At 38.6% G+C, this 14478-nt stretch overlaps 1 protein-coding gene across 5 annotated transcripts in view; it reads left to right on the top strand.

Annotated features, from left to right (window-relative positions):
• Nucleotides 1–12: 12 nt before the first annotated feature.
• IDE (insulin degrading enzyme) overlaps nt 13–14478 on the top strand; it is a 54289-nt gene continuing 39823 nt past the window's right edge. The window contains exons 1-5 of one of the 5 annotated variants that reach the window (XM_039554377.1): nt 13–75; nt 8578–8762; nt 10169–10376; nt 11255–11424; nt 13545–13667. In XM_039554377.1, the coding sequence (XP_039410311.1) occupies nt 8603–8762; nt 10169–10376; nt 11255–11424; nt 13545–13667 (661 nt within the window). In that variant the 5' untranslated portion in view covers nt 13–75; nt 8578–8602. Of the gene's footprint in view, nt 76–223; nt 376–486; nt 506–677; nt 1152–8577; nt 8763–10168; nt 10377–11254; nt 11425–13544; nt 13668–14478 lie in introns of those variants that run through there. The other 4 variants (XM_039554376.1, XM_039554375.1, XM_039554378.1 and 1 more) reach the window with 4 other exon arrangements.

Genomic DNA, 14478 nt, shown 5'->3' with positions numbered 1-14478 from the left:
CAGAGGCCCCGGCCCCTCCCCAGCCGCAGCCCCGGCTCTCCCGGCGGCAGAGGCGGCAGCTCCCAGCACCCCCAGGTACGGGTCCCGCCAGGCCCGGGCGCGGAGGGCGGACGGGACCCCGCGGGCGCCGGGAGGGATTGGCCGGGCGGCGGGGGAGGCGGGCGGAGAACATGGCGCCGGGGAGCGGCGCGTGCTGAGGCGAGCGGAGCCGGGCCGGGCCGGGCGGCGGGCAAGGCCGGTGCTGGGGCGGGCCGCCAGGGATATGCGGCAGCGGCTGTTCTCTGTGCTGAGCCGGGCTCTGCCGGGCTGGACGCGCCCCTGGGCCGCCCCGGCCTCGCGCTCCTTCCCTCAGGGCCAGCGGCGCAGCTCTCTCGGGTACGGTGCGAGTGCGGCGGGGCCGGGACAGGGCCGCGGGTACTGGGGTCGTGTGACCCGGAGCCGTGAGGCCGGAGAGCCCCCGCGGTGTTGTGTAAGAGGCGGCGGCGCGGCCGGGCGCGGGCACCTTGTGAGTCCTGGGGAATGCCCTGCCCCGAGTGCGGCAGGGAGCCGGGGAGATCGGGTCGCGGAGCGGGGCTGGCGGTGGAGCCTTCCGGGGAGGCGGTGGCGAGCTGGGGGTGGCGGGGCCGTGTGTGCCAAGGAGGCCTGAGCCCTGCCTTGTGTCCTGCCTTGTGTCCTGCCCTGCCGCCCGGGAGAGCCCGGGCTGACGTGCTCCGGTGTTTGCAGCTGCACCTCCCTTGACAAAGCAGGCTTGGTCATTAGCCGTGCGGCTTTCATTGCCCGGGGGCTTGCTTTGTTGTTCTCCTTCCTCCTCAAAAAACCTCTATGAATTGTCGTGTTATTTAACTTGCCATGTCTTCCTAAGGCATAGTCATGGAAACAACAACAACAAAAAAGTTTAAAATCCTTAAGAAGACTGCTAACAGTTACCCAAAGTTGATGGCCTCTTCAGTTTCTGACGAGTTGTCTGGCACTGGCATTGTGCGGGGCTTGTTATTGCGTGTTTGTGTTACCAGTGTCACCAGCTCCAGTGGAGAGAGCGCAACTAACCTCGGTCAAGGGAGGAGCGGGCGAGAGGCTTGGCATAGCTCACTTTTAGGGGCAATTTAAACTGCGTAACAACTCGGCAAAGTTTTTCCGGGAAAGGAACTGGGGTGAGGGACAAAGGCTAAGTTGTTGTCTTTCTTTCATTAACACTGTATCTGTTACCTTAGTAGCCAAACCTATTTTTAATACTGCACAAGTAAGAGACGTCAAAAGTAGCATCTTTCCGGTGAAAAAAAGTGAGTTATGATGACTCATACTGTCGGCGCTCGTGTGTCAAAATTCGGGTGCACTGTTACTGTTCATTATTGCTATTTATGCTTCAGAATTGTAAAGGTAATCCACGGTGTATATTAGGAGCTAATGCTTTTCTCAGGCTGTAGTTTCTCCTGCTAGGTTATGCCTCTTTACGCATGTGAATATATACAGTATTCGGACTTAACTTTATATATGTGAGTAGGCCTGTTATGTTTTCATACTGCCTACAACCATGATTTAATCATCCATTTGATTTTAATTGTGAATTAGGATTTACATAAATGATAATGAAATGAGAGCAGGCATAGTTCTTTCATGTGATGATTCTTCTAAGATGTGAAAATAAAGAACCTTTTTTTAGTTACATGTTCCCTGTTTCCATTTCTGTATTTTGTTCATGCTTGAACTTTTTCTTCTCATAACATTTTTAACCTTCATCTCTATGTCAATTAGCAAGGTAATTTCTTAGTTACAACTTATCTCCTTTTCATCTGATGTACAGCATTAAAATTATCTATTCTAGTTGGAAGTCCCTTGAAGGATTCTTGTTCCTATGTTCCTGCTTTTTTTGCTCGCTTTCTCCTTTCTGTCTTCAGTCACTGTAAGGCTGTGGCTTAATCCTTGGATGAAATGGTACCTTTGGGAATTGATTGAAGTGTCAAGCATATAACATATTTTGCACATGAATACAGAAGCACTCCCCACCCCTGTTAGATCCAGAAGAAAGAGGGAAGGGACGAGAAGTTCATTACCTCCAGTGTTTCGCAGTACTGGAAGGTATTAGGCTCCTAGCTATAGGGGTCATTGGTGGTTATTGTAGAAGTCATTTACTAAAAATGCAGTCAGACCATTTGAGAAATGGCGTGTGGGGTTGATATTTTTGATACATTAATTCTATTGTATTAGATACTTTTATAGTAACTTTAGTTACTGATCTTTTAACTGCATAGAAATAAAAAAGTTTTTAATGAAAATCTAGAGAAATTGCTTTAATCAGTTTTGTGTCTGGTTATGTATTTGTATATGCATGATCTGTCAGCGAGTATCTTTGCTTTCAACTTCTATGATGCACATAAGTTGCTCAAATATTCTTATGAGGTAGCACTGTATGTATATAATAAGGTGATTTTTGATGGATCCTGTTTGAAAGTTGCTTCACTACAGCTTTCTATTAAAATCTTACCTTCTGCATCTTGTTTTTAGAATGAGTCAGAACTATAGCTTGCCTGAACAATTGAGATGGGAAAGAATGCTGTAGGGCTGAGAGTTTATTTATAATTTTAACAGTAGAACCAGAATTGAATTGTCCAAAATCATAAAAACTAACCTACAGAATAGGTGAACAGCCAGGACTTCCTTTGTTGAAACACACCACTGACTCTTGTAAACTGCTCGTTGTTATGGGTTTGTTGCTCATGTCAAAGCTCTAGCGTTAGATAAGCAGTTGCTTTTAATGTGGGATTACAGTGCTTTTAATGATTCAGAATTCTAAAATTCTCTCTGTTTTTGTTGCTAGATCAGATTTTCTTGCCAGTTCTCTCATCTTTCTGTGAATTTCTTGTTGTTATGCAGTATAACTGAAGTATTAGTCTCATCTTGTGTTTTGGTTTTTTTTTAATTCAGACCTCACAAGTTTTTTTCTTTTTGAGGATACAAGACAGATGGTAGCATAAAGCATTAAGTGAGTTGGCTTTACAAAGAGTTTTGAGCAATCTGATGTGCTACTTGCATATAAAATCTATGAAATACACAAAGCACAGCAGTCTCTCCTGTAGCATCTAGTTTTAACATTTCCTGCTGTGTGTGCAGGGCCACGTGCTAGACACCACCACAGTCCTGGGGCTGTGGAGCAAGCCCTGCAACTGTAGGCTGGGTGATGGAGGAAAAATGTCAGGGGGAGAGGAAGAGAGAATGAGGACCACTGGTCTGCAAGTATTCAATGAACAAAGCAATTAATTGAATTAGTGAGTACATTTCTTAAGAAAATGTGTAAAATACGCTTTGAAGCAGTTGGTCACGTAGCACAGAAACTAGTCTGATCAGTCATGTTCTTAACATGCAATTTGAAAATACTGATGCAAGCCAAATTACTACGCCAGATTTGTGAAAATTTTAATGATACTATATTTCAATGACATCTAAAGATTAAAACCAGATAATTTTACTTAACACCCCTCCCTCCCCCTCCCCCTCAGGTCTTCCAAATAATCAAAGGCTTCAACACCCTTTTGGAATTTTGTAAAATATTGAAGCTAGGGAATTGCTAGGGAAAGATTAATTGTTTTATTTCTGGTGAATGTGGTTAGAGTTTGTTTACCTTAGAGGTTGTGTTTGGATGAATTGTTTGGGGCAATTTTTGAGGACACAGGAAAAGTAAGCTCAAGCTATTTAGAGATTAAAAAAAACTTGTTATCCTTTATTGCTCTATGTAAAATCAGACTCTATAAGGTCCTGCCTTTTTGTTTGACTTTTTTACCCAGTGCTTTGGAAACTGTGGAGTGGTCCAGTTAAGGAATGTAGATTTAGGGCAGTAAATTAGCTTTATGGTGTCTTGATTGTATATCCCATCTCTTTTGGCCAGCACATCATTGTACTTCTCAGGCCAGTTACTCAGCTGGGGCCTGATCTTATGTGTGAAAGTACCAGGGCCCTTGTTTTTGCCAAGGTCACACGTGGTATGCTCTTATTAATGCTACTGGTAATTCCTGTACACTGGTGTTACACACCAGTGTTTCTGCTGTCACGTTGGCAGTGAAGCCTGTGGCAGACCAAGTTTTACTGCTGTGATCTAGAAGTTGTAGAAGCTGGACTCTCTGGGAAACAAGAGCAAGGTAGGCATCTGCCCTGGCCACCATCATTAGGAGGGAATTTTCTGAGTCAATTACAGGCTTGGCAAAAAGCTGCAGACTGAGGTTCTGAAAATGCTTTAATTGTAGCGAGACTTTAGAATTTCTTCAAAATGAACTACATAACAAAACCTTATAAATATTCATCATCTTCAAACTTGCCTGATTTGGCATGATTAGTTGTTCTTAATAACTTGGGAGCACTGATTAAATCATTGTGGGTCTTTGTAGTTGGATCTTTTGTGTATGAAGTAGTGTGCTGAATTCCTGATGAGTTTAAAAGTGATAAAACATGTTAACATTTTGAGCAGTTTATCTACTTATGCAGTCTGTCTGCCTGTGCATGCAATCAGAATTATTTAGATCAGTATCAGGAATGTGTTGGGATCTCATACATTCTCTAGCTTCATGACAAGCAAATTCACACAAGATTGATGCTTTATGGATGTTGAATCATGAAGTATTTTAATCTCTAAGTGTCTAAAAGAAGAATTGCTGAACCTGTAACCTGAAAGAGTATGGATAGTCTCCTGAAGAATCCCTTTTGGTAGTGTTCACCTGAATTGATTTAATTTGTTGATTTTTTTTTTTTTTTTTAGAGGTTACTCTTTCACTGCTCCATTTTTATTACATTCTTAGTAACAGAACTTAAAAGTATTTGTCTGATTTTAGAGAAAAATTTTACTGCCTACAGTTTAGTCTAAAAAAATTACGTTTTTATTAAAACATACAGGTGAATGGAAATGTTAGGAGAGTAGGTAGATTCATGATTGTCTTACTGGTAACATGACTGTTACCCATAAAAGACTATTACTATGCCATCAAATTCTACTGCTATCATGAGCAGAAGTAGGTGCAAGAGACAAAGAGAAGGGGTGCAGACCTGTCCAAGAATGCAGATTTACTTGGTTGTTGCAAGGCCATGAGTTTGCAACTGAAGAAGTTCATGGACTCTTCCAGAGTGCTCAGTTCGGTGCTGTCATCCTTGTAAGAGAGGTGAGAAAACTCTGGCTGGTGTTCTGCAGCACTGGGCCGCCTGCCAAAGCACACAGCACTTCTTTTTTTCCACACATTGGCAGCTGGAGAAATCTTCAGGTAAACCAAGATGGATTAGTGAATAACACAGAGAACATGGTACCAATGGTAGCTCCCTTGCAGGGCAGAACAGAGGTTCTCATGCAATTAAGGTTTCACTTCATTCTGGTAAATGATAAGCAATTAGTTGCATAAAAACTTCAAGCAAACAGGAATTTAAAGGGAAATAATAGAAAACAAGCATCAAAATGTGCTGAGATGGTAACTTGCCTTTCATCTGGAGCAGACCTGTGTCTAGCACTTGACTTCAGTATGTGCATACTGTCATGACAAAAAAAATCTTGAGAAGCACTTTGGAGTTTGTGCCTTGGGGGTCATATTTTTATTAGCTAGTCACATTCTTGCATTGAAGCAACCCTCAGGAGTTTCTGTTAATTGGTTTTCAAATATGGTCCTTTAATTGTTCAAACATTGGACTTAGATTTCACTACACAGCCCAATTTTTAATTAAAGTAAGTTTGCTAAAATAACTTTGAGAGATTAAAATAGTGAAGCAGAATCATATATCACTTAATCCCACTCTGTAATATTCAGTTTGCAGGTGAAACCTGGCATCCCCAGAGAGCCTTGCTGGTTCCAAGGGACTGCCTGCCTGGAAATGATTACAAAAGTGGAACCTCAAAGAATAGAATATAATTTCACTAGAAGTGCAGTAATTGAAAATTCTGTTGGTTTTAACTGGTACTTTTCCTGTACGAGTGAAGTAATTTTGATGAGGAGGAAGAATATTTCCTATTCATTGAGTAGGGACACTGTTCTTAGTTCAGACATCCCTATTCTTTTTTGCTTTCTACCTATGTCATCTTTCCACCTGTAATTTTTGAGCCAGTGGAAGAATTTTTTCTGCCATGGTAGTGCTTTGTATTGTTCCTGCTATTTTGGCTTTATTAGACATCTTCCTCTGTTGCTTCTGTTTTGTGAAAGTAGTATGGTAATATTTCTTTTAATGTTTTTGTTAGGCTATTAGCTCTGCAGTAAACATAGCAGCTCCTTTGTGGAAGGCTTGCTTTGCTACTGACCAGCAGTATCCAGTGCTCACTGTAATGACAGTACAGCAAGTAGCTATAGTACATGGACTTTAGGACAGCTTCTGGACATGACTTTAGAAATTAAGCTACTTCTCAAAAAATTAAGTACAGAATTTCTGGTTTTCTTACTTTTTTTTTTTTTGCCTGTGGTTAAAAGCAGTTCTATTGTGAAAAAGTGGTTTGTAGAGTTTTGGGTTCTGGTGTGAAAGAATGGATTGTGGTATTTTTATAAAGCAATTGCACTTACTTGAAAACTGTGCAGGAAAACAGTCATGGGGGGAATGTTTAGTATTGGGTCTTACAGTTTACTCCTTAAGAAAATGTAATGGTATAAAAGTTCTCTCTAAAGTGTAATTTTTTCTTCTCACTTTTGTATTGTAGTAACACAGCACCAGGAGGAATAGTACTTAAGCAGGAAGGTGTTGGTCTTGTTCTTTTGATGTATTTGCCTTCCAGGAGTATTGCATAGTTGATCAGCCCTTGCTTTTATTTGAGTTGTCTGGTACTACGATTCACTTTGCAGCTAAATAATTGTAGGTAATCATGCAAACCCATTTGAACTTAGAGAATGTTGTATTCATAATGCCCACTGAAATAACAGTGAAGATGGAGATAAAAATTTCAGTCCTTGGTTTGAAGGCTTAATTACTGATTTTGTCCTTTTGGAAATTGTAGGTTTTTCCTGTACTGGAATTTTACTACCAAGCTGGAGGTAGCCTATGAAGGAGGCAGAAGTAGGGAATGATAATAAAATGAAGTGGAGGTGTACAGCTTCACAAGACATCAATTGAAATCTCATAAGATTTCATAGCTGCGTAATTTGATGAATCACGTTGGAAACATGAGTCATCTGAGCAAACAGTAAAGTTCTGTGACTTATAGTGATGTGGTGTAGAAATAACAGGGAGATACCAGATGACAAGGAAATTGTATAACATTTTAAAAAAACCCACAACTTGAATAGTTTGTAGTATATATGTGTCTTCTGACAAGCAACTAGTCTCTTACTGAGATAGAATATTCTAGCTGAAAACCAAGCTATAGGTGTTCATTAGCAGACATGGAATCAGGAGCTTAAGGGACCTCCTTGTTCTCCTGCATACTTAGATTTGTCAATCCAACTTGTGTGCAAGTCAAAAACAATTAGGAACAGTTTTGTTACTGATTTTCATATATGAAAAGTAGTATCTATTCTCACTTCAAAAATTTTACACGATATCTTTAGTAGAGTATTTCTTCTTAAAATTCTGAACTTTGAACATGGAGGCATCTTTTAATCGTTAGTACAGTTTGTATCAGTGCTGTTGATGCAGAGAAACAGAGATGTTGTGGTACTTGGAGTAATCTTTATATTTCAGTGGTATCTGCATTTTTTCAGAGGAAGAAGGCCCATAGATATTCCAAGCAGGATTGGCCTGAGCACAGGGTTAAACTAGTGGATAAATGATCAGTTTAAATGAGAGTGTACACATTTAAATTTAAATTCAGCATTTCAGCTACTGTTTAGTGATTACATTTGACTACACTTTTTTTTTTTAAAGTATTTCATAGTGAGAGAACCATGTTTTACTAGTGGAAATGTTTCCTTCTAAAGTGCATTGAATGGCACATTTTAAAAAGTTACTTCATATTGTTTATAGCTTTTGCTTAGAGACATTCAGATTCTGAATCAGTCACACTTTCTTAGCATTTCAAAATTGTGCCTTTGAAGAAGGGTGTCTTGTAGCATCTGTTAAACTAATGGTAGAGGTTTAAACATGTGAGACAATCTATCCCTGTTTATCGTGGCAGTTCTGCAGTCTTTGTATTTTTATGGCAGTAATGCAAACAGTGTTACCATTTATTGCTTGAGTGTACAAATCCAGTGGTCTGTTAGTAAAATTTTGTTTATCTGACAATCAGAGTTACAGCATTTGTAATATAATCAACAATTTAGATACATTAAATACTTTCCTGAAGTTTGAAAGTATACTTGAGTTAGCAGTGTATGCTTCATTTGATTTAATTTTGATCATAATCGAATAAAGGGATGACGTTTATTAAGTTTGGGTTGTTTAAATTACAGTTAATGTGATACTTGAAGCATTCAGTTAAGTGATGTACATTTTTACATGTTTCTTGCTCTTCAAGGTTTCTTTTTTGTTTTAGCAGCAGTATTTTTCAGGGTCTGAATTTTTGGCAAATTCAGTGAATTTTGCGCATAATAGAACTTCTAGCTGTCAGTATTGCTCTGTATTGTCTAACATAATATTAAGGTTCTAGCAAGGCTTAAGTGAAAATAATAAGAAATTTCTTCTGTTTTCTTTAAGGTTTCAGAAGGAGACAAACAACAAAATGAACAATCCAGCTATTAAGAGAATAACAAATGAAATTATCAAATCACCTGAGGATAAACGAGAATATCGTGGACTGGAATTGGCAAATGGCATTAAAGCTCTTCTCATTAGTGACCCCACCACAGATAAGTCTTCAGCAGCACTTGATGTGCACATAGGTATTCAATTTATGTTGTGTTCATTATGTCATTAATAAAAATGCTTAAAGTTTTGGTATCTTGATGAAAATAAACTGACAGTAGTGGTATGTAGTTGGCAGTGTAGCCTTTTACTGTAGTTTATAGTTTGTTTAATTCTTTGACACATCAAGTTGAAAATTATTAGAGCTAAATGCTCTTATTGTACTCTTGTGTTTACTCAAGTGTAGCTCAGTCAGTTGAAAGACTGCTTTTAACCATTAAGTTTCAGATTTAAGATCTGTTGTGAAAGATCTTTTGTAAGCAGAAAAGGGGCGGGTGTAAGTGCAATTATTTCAGACAGCTCCATCTGTCATGTCAGACTTTTTTTTTCATGCGAAGTTGTTGATGTGTAGAGGTGACAAAATGCTGTAGTGCTAGAGAAGTTGAAGAGGCACTCCCTAACTTCAGTGATGCTTATGTGTGCAAACAGAAATAAGGGAAATAAAAGGGGAAGGCAATTACTTTGTCTCTTTGGAATAATGGAAGCCTTTTATTATATCTGAGGTATTTCTAAAGCTTGTGTAGTTTTTCAGTTGCTTGGAAAGTATAATTCATGTGTGCATAACCTAAACACCCTCTTGCCATTTCTGTAGTTGGGAGCACTTGCTGCTGTTTGCGTTAGGGCAGAAGTAATAGAGGGACTTAAAAAGCTTCTGGCCCTTTTTGTTACGGGCATGGCTGTCCCACATCATTATCTAGTTCAGAGGATCCCGAATGTGGTTTCATTTAGGTCCTGTGACAGTGATAGCCAACTGCAGCATCCAGTTCCTGCACATGTGCTGGAGGAGATGTATCTGTTGCCTTCATCTCCACTCTCCCACTGCACATTGCTGCACATTCTGGGGCGGGACTGCTGCTCTCAAACGTCTACCTTTCTCTCTTCCATTCTTCCAGATCATTATTTTAATCTGCTTGCCTTCACACCTACTAGCTGGTCATCCATAGCTGCTTGTGTTCAGGCAATTACAGGTTATCACTCGTCCTATAAACAACAGGATAAATAACTCTTTAATTATGGTTGACAATTGCTGCCTCCTAACAGTGCAGTTACTAAAGTCAAAGTATAGATTTCAGAGCAGTGTGATTTGCCAGGTATTTACAGATTATGAGTCATGAATTTCAATTGAAAATAGTCTGTATAAGGAGGTGCAAGCTGATCTGGAGAGGCAATTTGAGACACTAATAGGTTCAGTTACTGATTGTAATGTTTTAAAGTATTGTTTTGAAGATTAAGTTTAGTTGACTGTAGTTGCACAAGTGTCTTCTTACTGCTACAGAATTGATATAATTGCCTGAAGCAACATACTATAATATAAAGCACTTTAAGACTTAATGTTTTAGTATTACTTTTTATGATTGGTTACATAAAATTTTTCCTCTTGCAGGATCCTTGTCTGATCCCCCCAACATTGCTGGGCTTAGTCATTTTTGTGAGCATATGTTGTTCCTGGGAACCAAGAAATATCCAAAAGAGAATGAGTATAGCCAATTTCTAAGTGAGCATGCTGGGAGCTCAAATGCTTTCACGAGTGGTGAACATACCAACTATTACTTTGATGTATCACATGAACATCTAGAAGGTGCACTGGACAGGTAAACACATATTTTTAGTATTTTATTATTAAACACATACTTTTTAGTATTTAGTATTTTAGTATAAGTTAGTATACATTTTTGTTACAGAGGTTCTACTTGAAGTTATTAGTGTAGAAGTTTTTTGATAGTTCTAACATGATATTTAAAAAAAGGTAAAAAATACCTTTTGTTAAAACTGATAACCATGTATTTTTCAGTTCAGAAGTCTTACTCAGATTTTTTTCGTCTAGGAGAGTTCTTCATCGAGGCAGAATTTTTGAAGTTTAAATGTTGTGTTTACACTGAATATTTTTGGAAATGTGGGGCACAGAATATGATCACGAATTTACACATTGTGCAAATACTGGGATAGTGCAATCAAATGCTGTGCTTCCCATGGGATCCTTATTGACAGCAAAACAAGGGTGAAGTCTAGAAATATAATAGGATTCTCTTAGCAGAGGGAACTGCTGAAATCTCAGTGTTATTTGGGAGGGGACAGAAATTGAAAGGTGTGTAGTCAGTGAGGTAGAGTGAGTTTTCTCTTTGGCTTCTCCCTGGATGTCTGACAAGACATATTTCATTGGTGAAATTAAGAGCCTCTTGCAGCTAAACCTCAAAACAGGAGAAATTTTCACTGTGGGAATTGTGATACAAGGCCCTTGATTCTCGTAGTACCTTATGTGATGAATATGTTGTTGTTTGCATTTATACACAAAGAACTTGAGAAATAAGGATACTGAATCAGTGTCAAAACTGTTAGAGAATTTGTAAGTTCTGCATTAAAAAATAATCTGTTCAGCTGTTTTCAGGAGGTACCAAGCACCAAGCTTTATACTTTTCTGTTACAATTTATGTACAGTACTCTTGACTTGAATTAATTTTTTTCTCTTTAGATTTGCCCAGTTTTTTCTGTGCCCTCTGTTTGATGAAAGTTGCAAAGATAGGGAAGTGAACGCTGTCGATTCTGAGCATGAGAAGAATCTAATGAATGATGCCTGGAGGTTGTTTCAGTTGGAGAAGGCTACTGGAAATCCCAATCATCCCTTCAGTAAATTTGGAACAGGTTTGTCAGAATATAATTATCTATCCAGTGGAGTTCTGTGTAACCTACATAGTATTATTGTTTATATAGAATTGCTAAAGACAGACTGAAACAATTCTCCTATTTTCCTCTCCATACATGTTTATTTTGGCGCTTTATGACATTTTTCACATCATAGACCAAACAGAGCTAGACAAAAGCATAGGAAAAAGAGTGGTCCAAGACTTGGAGTACAACGATGAAGCAACCTTTATGATTCTGATAATTGCTGCAGTGAGTGCTGTTTTCCAATTACTGGATTTGTCATAATTTGGTACTGTTAAGTCTTTGTGCATAACAAAGTGAATGAATTGTATTTAAATTGTTGTTAGTCATATGCTTTTTGTTAACTAATACTGCATTTAGACTAGATGACAGTGACTAGGTCAAATCAGAAAGATCAGCAAAACATCATGAAAATTACTGAGTAGGAATATAGAAACAAAATCTGAACCATAGAGCACAAGAGGAGGAGACAGATAGAGTGATCTTGGCCAAATCCCAGTCTTACGGCTGTATTTTTTTTATTGTTCAGGCTTAATTATTCACAGAACGCTTAGTAACAATTGAGAATATACACCCTAAAACCTCAATTCAAAAAGCATAAAAGTTAAGATACCATAGTTCTGGGCAAAACCACAGATGTTTGATGCTTTGGTAGAAGTTTAAATGTTGGGTGGTTTTTTTAATAGGCATTATTTTCTATGTGAATTTATTTTTGAAACTGTTAAAGTTACAGGACTGTGCTGTTTTTGAGCATAATGTGCTCAAAAAAAAGTGTTTCGTGGATGGGTCAGTTTGCTCGATGAATAATTGACTCAAATATTGGGTATAGTAGGAGGATGGGAGAGCAGATAATGGGCTTTAAGGGAGTGGTTTCTTCCTCTGTCTCAAGAAAGACAAGAATACCTTTACATCTGTTGATGGTGGGCATAGTTGTGGGTCTGGTAGCCACCTGCCACAAGAGCAGGTATTGCTCTGTTAACCAGTAAAGAGAGGCTGGCTGTAAAAGTGCAACTGTAACTCCATTCTCCAAACAGGTAGATTTTAAAATAAAGCCTTGGGAACTGTGCATTAGTAGGCAGGTGTTCAGAGTACATTCTGTAATGTCTGCTACTGAAGACATTATTTAATTTTTATGTAGCACACAGAAAACATAAGTGGAAATTGCAGAAATAGTATTGTGCAGTTTAAGAATGTTGTGTAGCTCACAGAAGTGAAATGTTTTCTTGGGGAGAATACCTAAAATGTGCTCAAATTCAACAGCAGTAGTCATATTCTCTTCTCCTTAGATTAGATTCTGATTCTGAGATTAAATTACAGCACACAGCCTTCCAGTAGATGTGACTTTGCAGAAGTAGAGCTCAGCTTTGATGGTTTCTATTTACCCAAAGAGTTGACAGCTGCGATGCATTTGGCATCCTTATTGTTTCCTTTTGGTCAGCTGGGAGGTTAATCTCGCAGAGTACAGGAATTACTCCATTTGATGCTTCAGGTCACTCCTCATTGCTGTGCACCCTGTTTGGTCAGCAAACCTTCCATTATTCCTCGTCTGTCCATAGGAACAAATGCAGCTTCCAGGTTTCTTTTTAAGGGTGTGCATTTGTGCCCAGATATCCTTCACTGATCTCCCTGAATTAATGCTTATGATGGTGATTCTTCTCCATCATTACCCTCAGTGTCAAGTAATTTTCCCAGCTCTTCTGCACTGGCTAGTGTCCATTTTCCTACATCTGCAGTCTTCTGACTGTTGCTTCCTAATGTACTCCAGTACTGTAACAGCACAGTTACTGAACTGAAGCTTTAACTCTATGTTATTTTATTTTATCTTATGTATTGATGCTGTGGGAGTGAACAGAGTAGAGTGTCTAGAACTTTGCCATTTAATTTGTCTGCAAATGGTGAGGAGTATAGGCAAAATATTTAAAACATAAGACACTATTGATCCAATTTTCTTATTATGCATATTGATTATTTTTAGAATTACTGTCCATCCAAAGGAAAGCAGACTGATGAATTTATATATTTCTTTTTGATCTGTAAGTTCATAAACATTAAATACTGTTAAACATAAAATATTGTTAATTGGTTTTATGTTACAGGGAACAAATTCACTCTGGAAACTAGACCAACCAAAGAAGGAATAGATGTAAGGCAAGAGCTACTGAAGTTCCATTCTACTTATTATTCATCAAATTTAATGGCCATTTGTGTCTTAGGAAGAGGTGAGTTTTGTTGTGTTGGTTAAGACTTTATGTATATACTTGAAAAAAAAAAAGGAGGTTCCAACTGCTTAGAACCTTCCACAGTTGAGATGATACTTTATATGGTTTTGCCAAAAGCTTAATAAGTGTGTTGAAAACTGTTTGCTCTTTGTAAATGTGCTGGCAGACTGGTATTTTTATGGTGTTTCACAGTAATGCTTGGATGGTGAATATGAATGGAAGAAAATGAGTTTTTTATCTAATCAAAAGCAAAATTCACTGAGGAATTTTACATGGAAACTTTTTCAGTAAGAATCACCTTGGCAACTGTGAATCTGTGCTAAAGAAAACTGTCACTGCAAGATTAAATGAATGTGTATTTTGCTGATATGCATGAAAATTAGTCGTTTTTAATAGAATAACATGCAGTTCACAAAATTGTAATATATAGTGGACCCTCTTGGCTTGCATTATTTTGTTAGTTGTTTTCCCCAGCACAGTTCAGTTAGTGTAGTGTAGGAGCATGCATATATTGAGCAGGAAAGATTCTACTTTTTCAATCTAACTGGGATTGTTTCGGTAACAAGGTAACTGCTTATAGAAATCTTTCAAGGATTAAGGCTGTACTTTGAGATATCCAAGAAACGGATGTTTTGTTTCTTCCAGTAACCACCCTTGAAAGACATTCACTAAAAAATTGTCAGATGAATCTTTTTTATCTTATGCTCACTTTGAGAAGTGCTCCAAAAAGCATTTCTTGAGGCAGATAGCAATTTTGAAGGCAGAATTTCAACAGAAAGGCTATAGGTCAGTTTAGGTGAGTTAATGCACA

This window comes from Corvus cornix, chromosome 6, assembly GCF_000738735.6.
Source record: "Corvus cornix cornix isolate S_Up_H32 chromosome 6, ASM73873v5, whole genome shotgun sequence".
Taxonomy (NCBI): domain Eukaryota; kingdom Metazoa; phylum Chordata; class Aves; order Passeriformes; family Corvidae; genus Corvus; species Corvus cornix.
This window is presented reverse-complemented; position numbering and strand designations above follow the sequence as displayed.